This window comes from Gadus chalcogrammus, chromosome 9, assembly GCF_026213295.1.
Source record: "Gadus chalcogrammus isolate NIFS_2021 chromosome 9, NIFS_Gcha_1.0, whole genome shotgun sequence".
In the NCBI taxonomy this organism is placed as follows: Eukaryota; Metazoa; Chordata; class Actinopteri; order Gadiformes; family Gadidae; genus Gadus; species Gadus chalcogrammus.
Window position 1 is genome coordinate 2678707 of NC_079420.1, and position 17166 is coordinate 2695872.

A 17166-nucleotide genomic window follows, 5' to 3' on the forward strand; every position below is an offset into this window, starting at 1 on the left:
AACCTCGATTACTATTGAAGGGCTTGGCACTGACGTCATTCGTGCCTCATCCTTACCGGAAGAGCTAACGATTGTCAACTCTAGCAATGCGTTTCTCGTAGCGGTTCAGAGTAATAACTAACTAAATACAAAGGAAACGCGAACCTGACCTGATTGGAACGGAATTTGACCAGATGATGACAATATTACCTAATTTATCTTCAACTTGGTGTCCGGCATTGATATCGGGCAATCGCATTGCGCAAGTATTAGTTTTATTTACCAGTTAAGCCTACTGCTGTTCTGTCCAATACAACAGTGGGTCATTTGAGGACAAGCCAACTCCTGTATCTCAAAAAGGGGGAGGAAAACGAGGTTGGTCAAATAAGTGCGCAATAATGGTGGCTGCCATACACCCCGTAATGGTCTGTTGTGATGTCATCCTGAGGATTTGGACCAAACTGCTCTGTACTCTGATTTGTACTGCTTTCCGAAAATATACTGGACTGTTTAATATCCGAATCCCCGTTATAAACAGTATTATTGTAACCATATTCAAGCTAAAGTTATGGCCTTGTTTACAGAGTAGCTTGCATAATTTGACTTATGCGTCGGCTCTGCTTTCTAAATAAATGATTACCCCAGGCGGTTGCATCTCAATCTGAACCATGCCGAAGGACCAACCGGGACAGGAGGGAAACGATGAGTCGAGGGAGGAGAGGACACCGGACCTTTCGGAGGAAACGGCAAGAGGGAGAGCAGGGGTGAATATTCCCAGTCCACGAAGAGGGAACACGCCACAAGGTGAGTTCTGGCATAGAATTGTTGAAATGATAAACAAATGATTTTCTTCTAGGACTTCTTCAATCAAGCAGAATGTTTGCATGAGGATGAACTTAAAGTTTTCAAATTGTATTATATGGTGGTTTCTCCGTTTAGATTTGGTTTGGATACATTTTCTCCTCTCTGCTCTCCAGCCAGCCCGCCCAGGTTCGTCTCAGTAGGGGAGTTGATGGAGACGGCCAAGGGAGTCTCCAACATGGCTCTAGCACACGAGATGGTGGTGAACAAAGAATTTGTGATGAAACCTATAGAACTCCCCGAGGGAAGGTAAGGTCGATTTACTGATTGTGTGTTTGTGAAAATGTGCAAATATATTAATGTCTTGCCTTGATTAACTGCGTAATGTATTCTTATTTACTATTGAGATTTCTGTCCTCCTTTTGTAGTTTGGAGCGGAGGGTGAAAGATATAATGCACCAAGCTTTCTGGGACTACTTGGAGTCTCAGTTGAATGAAGATCCCCCATCATACATTAATGCTATCAAGATGCTATCTGACATCAAAGAGGTGAGAAACAAAAGCAAGCGGTATTCTCTTCAGTCTGACAAACCTTCAAGGATGTACTATGGATCGATCTTATGATAGAATGTTTATCTGAATATAAAAAGAAATACATACACATGGACATTTAAGACAATCTTTTTTCCATTGTAATTCAGTTAGACTATTACACTTGCTATCACTATCACATTGTCTATAATGTATTGTGATGGTATTGTATAATGTCTGAATGGTATTGTATAATCCAGATAATATTGACAGATAACAACGATTGTAACCCCATCCAGGCCCTGCTGTCCTTCTTGATGCCCAGCCACGACCGCCTGCGCTCCAGCATCGAGGAGGTTCTGGACCTCCCTCTCATCCAGCAGCAGGCTGAGAACGGGGCCCTGGACATGGGTCGGCTGGCTAAGTTCATAGTGGGGACCATGGGGTCGCTGTGTGCACCCTGCAGAGATGGGGAAATCAGGAAGCTGCACGATGCAACTGAATTGGTGCCTCTGCTTAAGTAAGTGAATCAAAGACAAGGGAGCTTGGGGTACCTCATCATCCTTTTTTTTTTTCTGCAGTTCAAGTCAATGCTTGGAGTATTAATAGTGATCCGCTAAAGAACAGCGCCAGTCCGGGTGTTGAAGCCATAATAACCTCTCCTTGCTTCACCATGTATTTTCCAATATATTTGTTTGTTGTGCCGATTCTGCATTAGAGTATGCAGTGAGCCTAATCAGAAGCATGAAGTATAGCGGTAGCTCTTGTCTTTGGTCTTCGTGATAAGACATTGTTGTGTATAGAACTTGTATTGCGATTCACTGTTTTGTTTTCCAGCAGTTCAGACTAAAGGCTCTTCTCCAGAATCGGTTTAACAAAGTAGTTTTGACAAATGATATTGCTAACAGACATTTAAGTGATGCCAGGAGAGACCTGGTTTAATCACCAAGACAGGTACAGTCACTTTGTGAATCTAGTGAGGAAGTTACACGTGTATATTTGGCAGTTTTACCTGAAATGTGCGTTAGACTTTCCGTGTAAGCTGGTGGATGTTAAAAGCTTATGTTAATGGTGCTGTGATATGAAAGAGCTATTATTGGGGTGTAATATGTTAGACATCCAAAACCATCAGTCAGCTATTTAGGGAAATTAGCTGAGAATATATTTCATGAGTTCATCCTTGAATTTCATGAGAGAACGCATAACTCATGAAAACTATTTTCATGAGTTTCATGCGATTAAAATCGCAAACCGCTCCCGGGCCATTTCTGACTGAATCCCTCGGTCAAAAGTGTAGGGATGAATTCTTTCTAACTTTCCCATTTCTGCTCTCTTTTTTTTTTTTTACAATTCCCCAAGTCTTACCTACAGCGCCTTTTCTTTTTAAATCTTACTATAATAACGAAAATAGCATTGTCTGATATCCTGTATCGGTCTAGTGCTCATCTTGCTAACCAACTCTTTCTTCTACCTCACTCCTAGAGCAATCGTTAAAGCTCTGGACCTAATGAAAATGGACATGGTGAACTTTACCCTTTCTACCCTCAAACCCCACTTGATGCAGCAGTCTGCAGAGTACGAGAGACAAAAGTTCACGGAGTTTCTGGAGAAACAACCTAGTGAGGATAGACTAGGTTTCGTCAGGTTTCAAAAAAATAAAATACGATTGGATGTGCGTGTTCTAATGATTTACTTCAACTTTACTTCCAGATGCCTTGGACTTCACTGAGAAGTGGCTTCGAGACGCAGCAGAAGATTTGCGAGAGAACGGGGCCAGTGCCTCGGCTGCAGCAGTCTCCACTACTTCACTGCCGCCTCACAGTGTCCATAACCACGCCTTCTTACGGCTTCTCAAGTGGGACCATTCCTCAGATACCTTCCCAGAGGTTAGTACGCGTGCCCTGAACCACCATTCTCTTTTAATACAGGCCATGCGATAGCTGTATTGAATTTGCCACAAAAGAGGATTATAAAGGCACTCTTGGTGTTGCCCTATACCATGTCCAAACTCCTACCTCCAAGAAATATTACAACATGGCCTTCCAGTTAGTTAATTGGTTAACTTCTCCCCACCTCACTCTCTTTAATTATATTAACAAGCCTTGCATCAGGTGTTCTAGGACACCAACAGGCCTGATCGAGTTCAGGCGCGGTGCCTGAATTCAGGCTTGAGCTCGGCCATGTATGTTGTCAAGAAAAGTGAAAATAGGTGAGTGGTGCCTTTTTAAAATGTCTAGTCAACACGTCAACCTGCCGGACCTCTTGATTGACATGTCTGCCACCAACTAGGCGTAGTCTATATAAGGAAGTCTTTTACCTTTTGTATGTTTGCACTGAGGATGGTCTGAATGGGACTGAAAACGTTTTGCACACCACTTTGGGTAGCACTTTACACTTTTATGCAATAAAAAACGTATTGTTGCATCGGCTACATTCCGCTCCTTTTATTGTTGTCAACAAAGGCAAATCTCTATGGTGTCTTCGAATGAATTTGACAATTTCAGGCACCGATAATTTCACTTCCTATCAGCCCTGCCCCTGTGTCAATGCACCCCTCAGGGAAAAATGATAGGAAAACACAAACGATAACATGACCACCGTCGACGTCTCCTTCCCATCTGGTGCGGCCCCCCAGACCCTGATGCTGGACCAGGCTCGCTTCATGGAGATGCAGCAGGAGGCCGAGAGGCTCGTGCTGCTCTCCTCCCTGCTGCTCATCGTGTACACCACCACAGGAGACGCCATCTCCGGCCTGCCCGGCCTCATGGACAAACTGAAGACCACCCTCAACGCCATCATCATGGACATGCACACACCGTGAGTGCACACTACAAACAGGAAACCGTGTTCTGCGTATACACATGCTAAAAAAGAAGAGGGTAAACGCAGATTACAAGGGGGACGTCTGAATCTCCAGACTAGCATACTGCATAGCAGACCAGTTTCCCAGATCCAAAAATTGCATTTCGACAGGAGGATGACCATCTTAAGCATCAATGTTATTAATTACCACCCCATAATTTGACTAACAATGACAACGGGCAACTCATTAATAAAACATAACTGTGATTCTTTGCAATCACATCTGGACACATTTATCATACAGCACCTGTTCATGGATGGATATGACTTGGTCGGTTTTGTATCAGGTCTTTAATTACGTTTAATTACGTGTTCCATTAGCTTGTAGAACACCAAAGTCCATACACTGTAGTTAGTCCGGAAACATGCTTCCTTTTGGCTCGCCCTTTTTAAAGTCCGACCTATTTTTTGTTCAAAAACAATGACGCATGATAGTAAGATTGTACATGGTCTCCTCATCTCCATGGATGCAGTTGAATAAATAAGCGTGTGGTGTTTTGTACTTTCGGTTGCAAGGTCTTTTATTTTAGAGGAAACCTTGGCCTCCATTGGGGAGAAGCTGTGTGTGGAGCTGAGTCATTGTCTGAGCGAGCACGGCCATGGCCCCTACTCCCCTGAGCGCCAGGACATCCTCAAGGGACAGATCCTGGCCACTGCCCGCCCAGACAACACCATCCGTAAGGTGATGGGTAAGAACTGTCACTCAAACGTTATCTTACCCTTCTACTGAAGCCAACACTGTAACTGTGTAGGTCGTTGGATGACATACATGTTGAGTTTGGAGAGTCTTCAACAACAATGTTTTTCTTAAATTTGCACGCAGAGTCACGCATCCAGAGCTACATGTTGGCCTCCCTGGAGTCCACTCAGCACCAGACCTCGCCCCCCCTGCCTGGGGGGCTGGCCCCGGTGGGCAAGGAGCTGAGTGAGCTCACCGTCCGCTTCAGTCGCCTGGTCAACTTCAACAAGTTGGTCTTCTCCCCGTTCTACCAGAAGCTTCTCCAGAGCGCCCTAATGCCAGCGGAGCACCCCACAGTGTGACGTGTAGTGGACGGCAGAAGGATGCTTCAGAGGCCTCCCCCTGAACACCCGACTGCCTGGAATGTATGGTTGAAAACTATCACTAAAGAAAACACTCACCTGCTACCATCTTAAGTTGTACTGAAAAAAAGTGTTACTCTAAAGTTGTCATAATTGCTCAGAGACTATAGGCCTAAGTCTTCCTGTGAGTTAACCTTGAAAAACCTTACCATTTATGAGTGTTAGAAACACTATTTCATACAATAATGAACTAGTCTTGTATTAGTGGAGGCGGTTCCTGACCATAATTATTAAAAGGCAAGCATTAAGTATTTTATTGCCAACAAACTTTTTCTTCAAATAGTGATTAAATAGTTGAAAATATATGCCCAATAAAACATGATGCTAGTTATACTACATTTAACAAGCTGTTGCCTATCCCATTATTCAGAACCATGTAAAATGTACATTTATTGATGCATCAGACAGAAATATTGTCTTTAAATGTTATTCACCATGTGACATGTCAATAAAATTGAGTTCCCCAATTGTGTTGTAGTCGTCATTGGCAGGTTGTATGCAGAAAAGGCGATAGGAGGAACTGGAAACTAGATTCAACTTGTGTAATTCAATTTCAATATATTCATTACATTTTTTTATATCACAGATGCTGACATTTGTTTTATGATTTACATTTAATTACAATACATTTGTCATTAATTTACGAATAAATGTGTTGTGAATAAAATGCACTTTGTTATATAATTTCCATTTAGACATTTAACAAGTTATTTCCACGTTAAGTTTTCAGTCTCGTCCTTATCTCTGGTTCTCTCGCCCTCCTCGCTTACCCAGCCCTCCCCTTGCTTGCACTCTCACATTCCACACATGCGAAGAAGCCACAAGCAGAGAGCCAACCAGGCCAGCAACAGCTCCACAGCTACGCTTGCAGAGGCGTATTGACATGCAAAAGTTTCGAAACATCGATTTCTTGACCTAAGTTACGACGAGAGACATTGTTTGTTAAGCCGAAACCCATGGACAGGCCTCGGGTGATGGATGGATTATTTAATAGGTACTTATTTGCTATATTTTAAGCTTTAAATGTAACAACTCGCACCGTCTGGTCTCTTCTCGTTGGTGAACAAGATGGCAGCAGAAGCGTTGCAGGGTTTGGCTGTGGTGTGGAACCTCGCCGCTAGCATGGTGGCTGACGCTTTGGCTCATACTACACTAAATTTTTATTAAAGGTAAGCTTGCCAGAAATATATCTTCAAGTCATGTTTTTCGGGTTGGGTTGATTGTATTGCTAGCTTCGGCTAGGTTGTTTTGGTAAGCTAGCAAACTTCAGTTTTCTCCCCGTTCCTCACACTGCCGTGTAGCCCTTCATGCTAACTGGTTAACATATGGTATCTTGCTGTAGAACTTCAACACCCACACAAAGTTTGTGCGTGTATTTATTGTCGTCGTATGATATGTGTATGGCAATTGTCTTGTATATTTGTTTGTTGGCAGAAGTAACTAACAAAAATTGTCATGACTTGAACACGTAACGCATGCTGAACCAGCAGCCACTTGTAACATACGTTTCAACTGGTGTGTTGTGTTGATGGTATGACCCATATGTTTGTCGTCGCTTGAGCGATCCAGGCAGCTGATCTTTAAGACTTTCTTAACGCACTGTTTTAGAGGCATTTTTGACATGGATTCCTGATGAAGCAGTAAGATGACACACTATAACCAGCTAGGACTGTGTTGGTGTTTGGGATTGATGACACCGTGGCAACAATATGCAGCAGCCGTATGTCAATCCATTTAGCTTTAGTTGTCTGTATTTGGTATACAGTTATTAATTTAATTTCATCGGCTGCTGCGATTGTTTTAATTTGTCGTGCATGAAGGACTCTTGGGTCTTAAATAGAATGCTCTATACCTGTATTCGTTTTTATTTAACATAGTTTTGGGTCTTTTTCCAGTTGGTGACAATCAACTCGCCTCTTTTTTCTTTAGAAATGCAAATTAAAAATTGGTTCACATTATGATTGGTGCCAGATAGGTGGTCAGTGCGCCCCCCGCCCCCACCCCAGAATTAAAATGTCATCCAACTACTCAGAAACGGAGCGGTTTTGAGCCATGGACTGAATGCGGTGCTTATTACATGTTCAACTTCAGTCACACCCCATTGCGTGTCTGAGCCTGTATAAAGTCGTTTAACGGCACTACAATTCCGAACCTCTTTCATGTGAATGATGCACTGGCAGATACAGGTGCGCATACTGACCGCGGACAAGACTACTCGGAATTAGGAAATTTCAACTCAGAGATTACGCATATCGTCCTAAATGCGTTCAAGCTGTAAATGTACAATCGGGTGATAACCTCGATGTCGGCAAATAAGTTATTAGACATAATAATAGACAATTAAGGCTCATTGCAGAATACAAAAAAGAAATGCAGCAATTTATGCTTTTGGAATTGGTTCCGGTCTGACAAGTGGAGAGGAGACGACATTGCTTAGCTAAATTAATCGAGAAATTAGCTGTTAACTTCCACATTCTTATGATCAGAGCTAAACATAAACAATCCAAACACATATGACATTTTAAGACATCATATTATGTTTTAGGACCACCTCGAATACCCTTGTAGTGAATACCCAAATATTTATGACCCCCCCCTTGACCCAAGCCCCCTTCTGGGGGCTTGGGTCAAGGGGGTGTCATAAATATTTGGCCTGTTAAGCCCTTTTAAACTGTAATGGTGATTAAGGGCTATACAAATAAAATAGAATTTAAAGGGTAAGTTGGTTTCCGCAATGCTTGCAGACATTTCAAGTTGTTCTTAATAAAGTAATTTAACAAAATGTAGTTTCTTTTTTGTTGCCTAAATTCAACCAGTCTTTCAGAATTGTATGAAGCAGTATAACCTAGATTAGAAAGCCGAAATTACTTATCATTGCCTTCGGGAAAAGATAATGAGATGCTTTTAGACCAACTAGTTCCCACTGTGAGCTTCATTCTGGAAGGCTGTTTAAAGATAGCTTATTAAAACGTAGAGCGCTTTGTACTTCGAGCAGTATTCATGTGATGCTAACCTGGGGATTGGGAATCTGTAAGAAGTGGTAGCATGTGTCAGTACTCTTAAGAAGTGGTTCTCACCATTGAATATGTAGCTGCGTTTGAACTCGAATGAATGGGATGTACTTTTGGTGAAGCGGAAGTCGACTGCATTCAGCTTTTCTTATTGTCCATTGGCAATCCCGAACTGTAAATGTAATTTCCCAATGGATTTTTTTTCTGAATTTATGAAATGCAACACCACTGCACTAAACAAGCTACATGTTAAAATAGCTTCTTTTTTTTAAATGAGCTATATATACTTTCAGAGTCTTCTGCAAGCATGCAAGAACGCTCAACACAAACAAACAAACCACAACATAATTTTAAAACTAATAATTGTTTAATCATCCCTCATCACCAAAATGCTCTATTAGCTAGATTGGTTGCGTAAGGCAGGCTCTACCGTTATAGCTTTTCACTGGCTTGGCAGTGCAAGCAATGCAATGGGAGTCCCATGCTCTCTCATTACAATAGGCCACTTCCGAAAAAGGACCACATCGCCAGACCTCTGCACTGACTTTATTACAACTTCTATTCGTTTAGCCATTAGAAAAAGGTAATTGTACCAGGGTTGCGCCTTAACGCAAAGGTTAAGTACGTAACATTTCCAGATAAAAATCGATAGACCAGTGTTATGTTTTGTTTAGGTGTGTCCTTGCATTATCCAAGTTGTTTCCAGCAATGTTCAAACCAAGCAAAATCCTATGTTTTATTCATATTTTAACGGTCAATCACATTTGTTTGCATGTCAATTGCGTCGTTTAATCCGTTGGGAAAATTTGTAATTCATAAATTGCGTGGAAATATTGACCATCAAGATCCCCTCCTACACCTGCCCTTCAGACAGAGCTCCTCCACCGTTACAATTGCCCTTGAAATATAGTTAAAACTGTTTTTTGTAACATTGGGCTGTGTATCTTGTGCAAACGTGGACTATGTTTTTATTCTGTTCCATATCCACAGCTTCATTGAATGAACTAAAGACAAAGTACTAAACTATGCGACTTTATTCTTTCCTCCCATCTTATTGGTTCTGTCTTTTTTCAGGGATGGCCTCAAAGGTGTTACTCAAGCCATCACACCTGTACCCAGCTCAAACAAGTGCCTTAGGAACCAGCAGCATTGGTACCAGCAGTCACACGGCAAGTCGATTCCACAGTAGCGTCGACCCGAGCAGAGCCTTTCACCAGCGGCCCCAGACCAAAACCTACGTCATCGGAGTCAACTACGGCATCGCCTACCCCAACAACGTGGAGCCCACCTGCGGCCGGACCGACCCGCTGAGGCCCTTCAGAGCTGAGCAGGCGCTAGAGGAAGACCTCTCCGGGGCACTCGTCCAGGGGACTGCGCGTCAGAGTCGGGGCCCACCAGAGGCGAGGAGCTTTGGGGACGGCGGTGAACGTCCGGCTGAGGCAGAGGGAGGCAGAAGCCTCGACCGTGGCCCACATCCTGGGGCCTGTGTGGGAGCGGAGCAGCAGCAGCGGAAACGCGGCGAGCGTCGGACTCAGGCGAGAGCCGTAGACGACGTCCCGCGCCCGGGCGCCGCCCAGAGATGTGAGTGGAGGACGGGCCAAGGCGGACAGCGACCGCGGGAACACGGCGGCGGAGTGATGCAGATAGTCGAGGACGTCTCTACACTGCCTCCCCCTGCCCCCGCCGTAGCCATGTTGCAAACCAGTAACCCGGGGAGTAACCCGGGGCCCGGCCCGGTCAGAGCGGGGGCGGCCCAGCACAGCGGACCAGGGGCCGCGCCCGTGGCCAGGCCCGCCGTGATCGGCGGCGCGGAGGCCACGCAGGACGGCGGCGCCCGGGGCCTGGAGGTGGCGGCGGGCGCCACCGTCACCAACATGGGCTCCGTGGACGGGGACTACCAGCTGGTCCAGCACGAGGTCCTGTGCTCGGCCAAGAACAGCTACGAGGTGCTGGAGTTCCTCGGCCGGGGGACGTTCGGGCAGGTGGTGAAGTGCTGGAAGAGGGGCACCAACGACGTGGTGGCCGTGAAGATCCTGAAGAACCACCCGTCCTACGCGCGCCAGGGTCAGATTGAGGTAAAGCACAAAGAGTTTTATTTCATTAGCACTATCAAGGTTTTAAGTCGAGTTTAAGGTACGTTTGCAAGCCACGCTAGTGTCCTTCGATGTCTTATCATCTTTCTTATTTTGGTAGTGACTTCCTCTTAATAGTATTTGGACACCAAACCTATGGCAAATAATAGTGTCTTCTTTTACTGGAGTACTTCAAATGATCACAGAAGGCGGTTTGTACATTGTGCAAAGTTTCAATTAAATTGCACTATTGCTTTTCAACAGCATGCGAAGAAATGCAGTATTCTAGATGAAGAAACGGCAGATGAGAAAAAACTTGAGTAATACCGTAGCAGCCTGTTTATTATTAGGTGGAGCTTTTTGATTTAGAAGGAGGAGCGCATACAGATGGTTTGTGAGGAAAGACGTGTCGAATTATGGCGGTAGAAAGAAAGGACCCCCAGTTTTGACTATTGACGTGGCAAAGGGCATGTCAAAGCGGTGGAACAAGGGGTGCAACCAAACTTGTTGGGGTGCCACCAAATGGATAAGTTAGTAGAAAATGTTCTCCTTGAGTCCTGCCGGTGCGGGGGCTACACACCATCCCAGACTGAGCAGTTTCTCTGGGTACCGTAATCAGAGCTCAACACTTTATTTATTTTTAACCACACAACACATGCATGGCCTGAACCGAACGGTTTGCAACGTTGGTTCTTGAGGCGTTCCATCCCTTAATCAAACACAATACTGTTTTCTGGACCAGGCGCTAGACCCTTTTCTTTCCGCAGCCGACGCCTCATAGTCTATTGGCTCTGCCGGCTCATCTGTCTCTGTCTCTGGCCCCCACCCCCCAGGTTGGGATCCTGTCCCGTCTGAGTAACGAGAACGCCGACGAGCACAACGTGGTGCGGGCCCTGGAGTGTTTCCAGCACCTCAGCCACACCTGCCTGGTGTTTGAGATGCTGGAACAGAACCTCTACGACTTCCTCAAGCAGAACAAATTCAACCCCCTGCCACTCAAGATCATCAGGCCCATTCTGCAGCAGGTACAAGCAATGCCGCTCCTCTCTCGCCGGTCTTGGTGCCGAGATTAGGAAAGGCTGCCGTTCTTAACCTGCCTGTGTCGTGCGTGCAGGTCGCCACTGCATTGAAGAAGTTGAAGTGTTTGGGTCTGATCCACGCGGACCTGAAGCCTGAGAACATCATGCTGGTGGACCCGGCCAGACAGCCCTACCGGGTCAAGGTTATTGACTTTGGATCAGCCAGCCACGTCTCCAAGGCAGTCTGCTCCACCTACCTGCAGTCCCGATACTACAGGTGAGGCTGACTTCCTTTTCCTGTCAGGATGTCTTTGTTTTGACTAGAACAATTATTTTTTATTTCAGACGTGTAAACTGCATCAACAAGTCTAAATCCGGTTGATCTATTATTTTGGGGAGTGCACGTTAAGTGGTGCATTTCCCCGCAGGGCCTGAGTCAGCCCAACCTCACTTTCTTCGGTCTTCCTGTTATGTAATCGCGTACGTGAGAGGAATCTATCCAGAAGCTCTGTGGTTTGCTCTCACTTGTAGAAATCCTGTTTTCCCCCCCCTTTCATTCTTTCTCAGTCTTCTTGCTTTCTTTCCTGCTTCTAATTAGTTTGACTCACATTCAGGCCTGCTCTCTCTTGCTATGTGTCTTCCTTCTTCACCGTTCATGTGGGTATGTTTGTGCAACAGGATATGTTATCCATGTGCTTAAAGCCACATCCCTTATGCTATAGGCTGAGGCCTATCTTGCATAATGCACACAACGGAGGTGTTTTTTTGTTCGAAACAACACGTACAGCATTGGGTATGGCCTAACGATGCTAGCTGTGCGTGCCACTCAGACATGGCCTGTATTGAATGACGGACTGACATCAGAGCTGTGCAGAAAATGGCTTTATGGCAAAGAAAGGTTTGCACCACACCACTAGATGTGGGACATTCCACTTCATCAAAAGCTTTTCAGAATGAGTCACTCTGTCTCTCACTTCCAATTTTGGATGATGCACGTACGTGTTTGAGAGGGGGCTGTCTTCGATTCTCTATTTTAATTTGGTGTACATGTTAAGATTTATGTTTGTTTGTTGTGGAACTATCTGCAGTGAAATTGGTACGTCAGAATTTTCTTTAAACAAGTCACAGCAAGACGGGTGTGACGCAAGCTATTGCACTGTTCCTTGGCCCTCAATCAATGTGTAATCAGTTGTAGGTGTCTGAGTTAGACCGACAGGCCTAGCAGCTATGTACCCAGCGACATTTAATGGAAGAGCACAAAATGTTGCAACTCAACCTGCACATGTTGAAATCCCTTGGAAAAAGTACTCCCTATTGGTAGTAATTAGAGCTGTCAAGCGATTAAAATATTTAATCGTGATTAATCGTATTAATGTCATAGTTAACTCACGATTAATCGCGTTTAATCGCAAATTATTTTTCTATGCTAAATTTCCCTTGATTTTTTTTGTCCCATAATTCTTCTCATTTTAATTATCTTATCAACATGGCGAAGTGCATCGGCTTGCCTTGTGCAAATGATTTTTTATTGATAACAACATTGGCATATACTGATCAAAACAGGACGATACAAAAAAAGAGCCTATAGTGCAATTAAACGACTGCTTTGAACAAATGTCATTTGAACATAGCAGTCAGGCTACTGCTTCTATGTTTTGAGCCAAAGAAAAAAAAAAGTTTTTTTTTTTTTTTTTTAAATAAAACAATTGCGTTAATCGCGCGTTAATTTTTTTAACGCCGTTAATAAGGCGTTTAACTGACAGCTCTAGTAGTAATGCATCAGACATGCCGTCTTCAGGTACGAGATGTATAACTTTGCGCTTATCTCCCCAACTCTGGAGGGTCCATTTTAATGAACGTCGAGCTCTTTCTCTGCTCCTAGTATGCAGACGGAAAGTAAGTGAACCATAGAGCTGATATAACTATTGCATAACAAGAACATGCGCTGCAGCTAACCCCATTCAGTGTTCATATGCTGTGCCATGTGCGTTGTGTACTTATGTTTTCGTGCCTTATCTTTTTAGGTGGCTCTGTGCCAGGTTCAGATCAGAGTTCAATCTGAAACGGGCTTGCCATGGTGCTTGATGTGAATATTTAGGTCATCAAATTATGTTGTTAAGAACCCATGTTTTATTATAAATTCTTATTTGACAATCTGGTTCTTATAAAAAAAAGGAAACGGTTAAGTGATGGGAATGTGCACTCACGATGATGACATTATTTTCATCAGGTCATTCAAATGAGCACATTCGCTACCAACGCAAGATAACTCTTTGCTAACTGTGTTTACCCGTTGCCATACTAGTCAAGTGTGACCTTTCGCTCAACTCCACAGTAAACCCCCTCCTGCGTGACCGGAACACAAAGATACAGTGATACTGGGTTAAAACACGCATCGTACTTTACGCAGCTTCAAGGAAATAAAATACCTAGCTCACCCGTACCACTGCACTTCACATGCTTCATTTAAACTGAACAAAACCCGGTTCCCTTTTCACTGCCTCAATCCTCCCATGTCCAGCTTGCACTGAATCTCCTCCATGTAGGAGTTGGTTGATTAGTAACCAGAGCCAGCCCGTGGGAGGTCTCGTATTCTATATTCTCTTCGTACACAGCCCTTATCTAGCTACCATGGATTATGCAATATCAAACGCCCAGACACTCGTATCCAATGCTGTTAGTGTGTGTTTATATTTGATAAGGGGCCATGTTATTTAATATTGTGAATATATATATATATATATATATATATATACTCTTTCACCTTTAGCAGTTCTGTTCTCGGGTCGAAGTCTTATCAAATTGATCACAGACCAAACAAACCTCCGATCCAAGTTGTCATGCCAACCTTGCCACTCAAATGTCTTGATGGTATTCATTTGCTATTCATTCAATTCCATATTTTTTTTTTACAGAAGGAAGTGGCACGACGTTATTGACATGTGTGCTATCGAGAATTGGGTCAAAAGGTGTCTGGAAACGTGGCGCATTGCTGACTTTAGGACGGTGACTTCTGTGGTTGGAAGGCTCTGGCGGTGGCCATTCATTGTTGGTCATGCTCTTATGCCATTGTTGCCATGGTAGCCATGACACAGCAGGCTTTGGTGAGGTGACTGTTATGTTGTGTGGACGCTGCTGACGTACATCCACCTCCCACAGTGAAAACTGAGCACTGGGCTATGTGAATAATTCAGCACAGCACACCAGGTGAATGGAAAGCTGGCTGTCGACTTAGCACGCATTTGGGCTTCATGGTGTTTTAAGCGTCCTTTTTTTAGAAAAGATAGGATCTTTATTTTGTTAATGGTCCTCTCTTTGGTTACAGCTACTCATTATGGTCTATTTACAAAGAAGATAACCAGACAAGGAATGCTGGAAGCTTTACATAAGGTGGCCCTGAACTCGTTCTTGGTAGGCAGATGCTAATCAGGCGCAGAGAGACTAAGTGAAGCAGTTGTTATCGGCCTGTAGCTCTGTGTGGTGTTGCCTGCATGTCCCAGCAGCCTTTCTCATCTCTTGGAGTCTTCTCTAATGTCATCAGTGAGGGCTTGTCCACAAGGGCAGGATTAACCTACTTCTTGGGGGGGCTCGCCTGCATCATCCAGAGTTTAGTCCCACTTTCAGAATGTCACGGTCACTGAGCTCCATGATTCGAAATGGACTACGGAAAATGCCGCTAAAATGGATCATCGATTATCTTTATCTTGTGTCTGCGATCTCTTGTGACCCCGTATCCATATCAGGGCATAACGCATAACACGACGTTGTTACTGAAAAAGTATAGCAAATTAGCTGTGCGTCGTAACCATGGGAATAACACCCCCCCTCTCCCCCCCCCCCTCCTTCCTTGAACTCTCAGGCCAAAACACATTTACTAATGCTACATATAGTGTTCGAATGCCGGCTTAAACTTGAGGGTTTTCTTACCATATCAGCAAAATGACAGATGGGGATGATTTGGCCCTGCAGTACCTGGTTGCTGCACTCTAGTGTCCATAATTCACCATCACTTCTAGAACAGGTCGGGCCACAAAACCTTAAAGTATGCAGTGTTCTTCTGGAAAGGTGCGGTTGTGGCAGCATTTTGGCTCTTGTTGCGCTACTCACTGTTCATGCAAACGCTCTCTGAACCTAGCTGTTGTTTACCAATAAACATGTTGTGGGTGACGAAACAACTATTGGATTCGGTTCTTTGACATGATTTTAATTTCTTTCTCAAGGTGACGTATTATTTTTTCACAACAAGTAAACATAGTTTATGAGTCCCAAAAAACATGTTTTTGAAGCTGTTTGCTGGAAATAGCTTAAGGAAAAACAATCTTGCCTCGCGCTATTCCCCTCTGTTTCAGTCCCTTCAGATTGTTCTGTTTCTGGTGTCTGTAGCTTTAATGGTCAATGAGCTGTGAGAGTGAACCCCAGCATGGAGGAGAAGTGATTGTTGCTGTCTCCCGGAGCTATATGTCTAAATAATAATAATAATGATGATGATGATGATGATGATGATGATGATGATAATAATATATTATAGGTATTAGGTATCTATAATATCACGGCCAAAAGCTATGTGCGCCTCCGGATGATATTATGAATCATAAAGACGTCTGACGTCTCTGGTACTTCCACCACAAGTAACGAGTCGTAGTGGGGTTTTTCTCGGCCATGGTTGGGAAGACTGGGGGGGGGGGGGGGGGGGGGGGAACCTTGGCCTTGACTCTCTGAAATCCCTTTCTCCTCCATGTCGCAGTTCAATCTGGACTTCAGAGAGTCAAGGCCAAAGTTCCTTTCCTTTTTCCTGTTCCTTTTCCTCCGGGTGGGAAGCTGCCAGGCAGTCACATGGCAAACTGACAAACTAGACATGTTTTTGTATTGAATCTCCCTTCTTCTTAAATGTGCGAACATCTCCTCCAGCTCCAGCGCTCGTCCGCTGGTCCACAAAATCGCATTTATGCCCCAAATGGAGGGATATGGGGAAGTGGAAGGTAATATTCAAATGTGCCTGCTTCCTACTTAGGAGTCTGCGCCGAAACTGACTAGCTCGTTTGGTAACTGTAGGCGGGGTACTTTCCGAAATGCATATCTCAGTCAAAAAATCATGTACGGAAATATTTCAAACTTTGTATGCGTGTGGGAGCGCCAAAGACCCAAAACAACAACAACCCGAATCCAAGGAAAAGTGTGGTTTTCATAATATGTCCCCATTTAATATTAAGAAAGCAATAAAATAAATTATTTGTAAAGTTAACCGATTGGTGTTGGGTATTTAAATATTTTGGTATATAAAAGGTGTCACCATAGCTTTAGGCTGTTCCACACTGCTTTCATGCTTTACTTTGGACCAAGGCAGAAATTAGGAATTTCTGCTGTTTTAATTTATCTGGTTCTGCGCTACAATGAAAACTTTGAAATCCAAGTTCCACGAAAAGCTGCAGAAGTAAAATACTGAGTAGTGACTGTCTTCTTGTGGAGAGGTCTTTCCCTCGGTTATCCTCTTCAAAAACTTAACCCAAACGTTCTGCTTGGTTATGAGCAACAGGAAATTATAAACGGTTACTTCCTCCTCTAAATTTATGGACTACTATTTGTTTTGTGCTTTGATGTATAAATAATGGGTTTGACATTTGCAATTGACTTGCACAAGATGCGCTACGATGATGAATGATGACCTGGTTTCCCTCTGTCTAATGGAGTATCAGGTTGTTGCTTAGTAACTGTCATTTCTCTAATGGTTGTCAACACACTGAATATTATTTGCAACACTGTTGCCTAACCTCTGTGCTTTTGTGCAGGTGT

General features: G+C 44.0%; 2 protein-coding genes across 2 annotated transcripts in view; both read left to right on the forward strand.

Annotated features, from left to right (window-relative positions):
- The first annotated feature begins 41 nt into the window (after positions 1 to 41).
- Positions 42 to 5758, forward strand: tcp11l1 (t-complex 11, testis-specific-like 1). The gene is made up of 10 exons (XM_056599497.1): positions 42 to 354; positions 625 to 783; positions 957 to 1089; positions 1209 to 1329; positions 1611 to 1831; positions 2794 to 2930; positions 3022 to 3197; positions 3947 to 4128; positions 4690 to 4862; positions 4997 to 5758. Exons 2-10 carry the CDS (start codon positions 648 to 650, stop codon positions 5212 to 5214), a joined length of 1497 nt encoding a protein of 498 aa, XP_056455472.1. The 5' UTR covers positions 42 to 354; positions 625 to 647; the 3' UTR covers positions 5215 to 5758.
- Positions 5759 to 6051: 293 nt separating this feature from the next.
- LOC130389628 (homeodomain-interacting protein kinase 3-like) overlaps positions 6052 to 17166 on the forward strand; it is a 28922-nt gene continuing 17807 nt past the window's right edge. The window contains exons 1-4 of the mRNA XM_056599490.1: positions 6052 to 6443; positions 9360 to 10360; positions 11191 to 11382; positions 11472 to 11653. Coding sequence (XP_056455465.1) covers positions 9362 to 10360; positions 11191 to 11382; positions 11472 to 11653 — 1373 coding nt within the window. The 5' untranslated portion in view covers positions 6052 to 6443; positions 9360 to 9361. The remainder of the gene's footprint in view (positions 6444 to 9359; positions 10361 to 11190; positions 11383 to 11471; positions 11654 to 17166) is intronic.

What these genes read in the sequence shown, in the direction of transcription:
- tcp11l1 (XM_056599497.1), top strand. Translation starts at nt 648, where the DNA reads ATGCCGAAGGACCAACCGGGACAGGAGGGAAACGATGAGTCGAGGGAG. An exon ending in ATCATGGACATGCACACACC is followed by an intron (nt 4,129 to 4,689) that starts GTGAGTGCACAC and finishes TTCGGTTGCAAG; the next exon opens with GTCTTTTATTTTAGAGGAAA. An exon ending in CACCATCCGTAAGGTGATGG is followed by an intron (nt 4,863 to 4,996) that starts GTAAGAACTGTC and finishes ATTTGCACGCAG; the next exon opens with AGTCACGCATCCAGAGCTAC.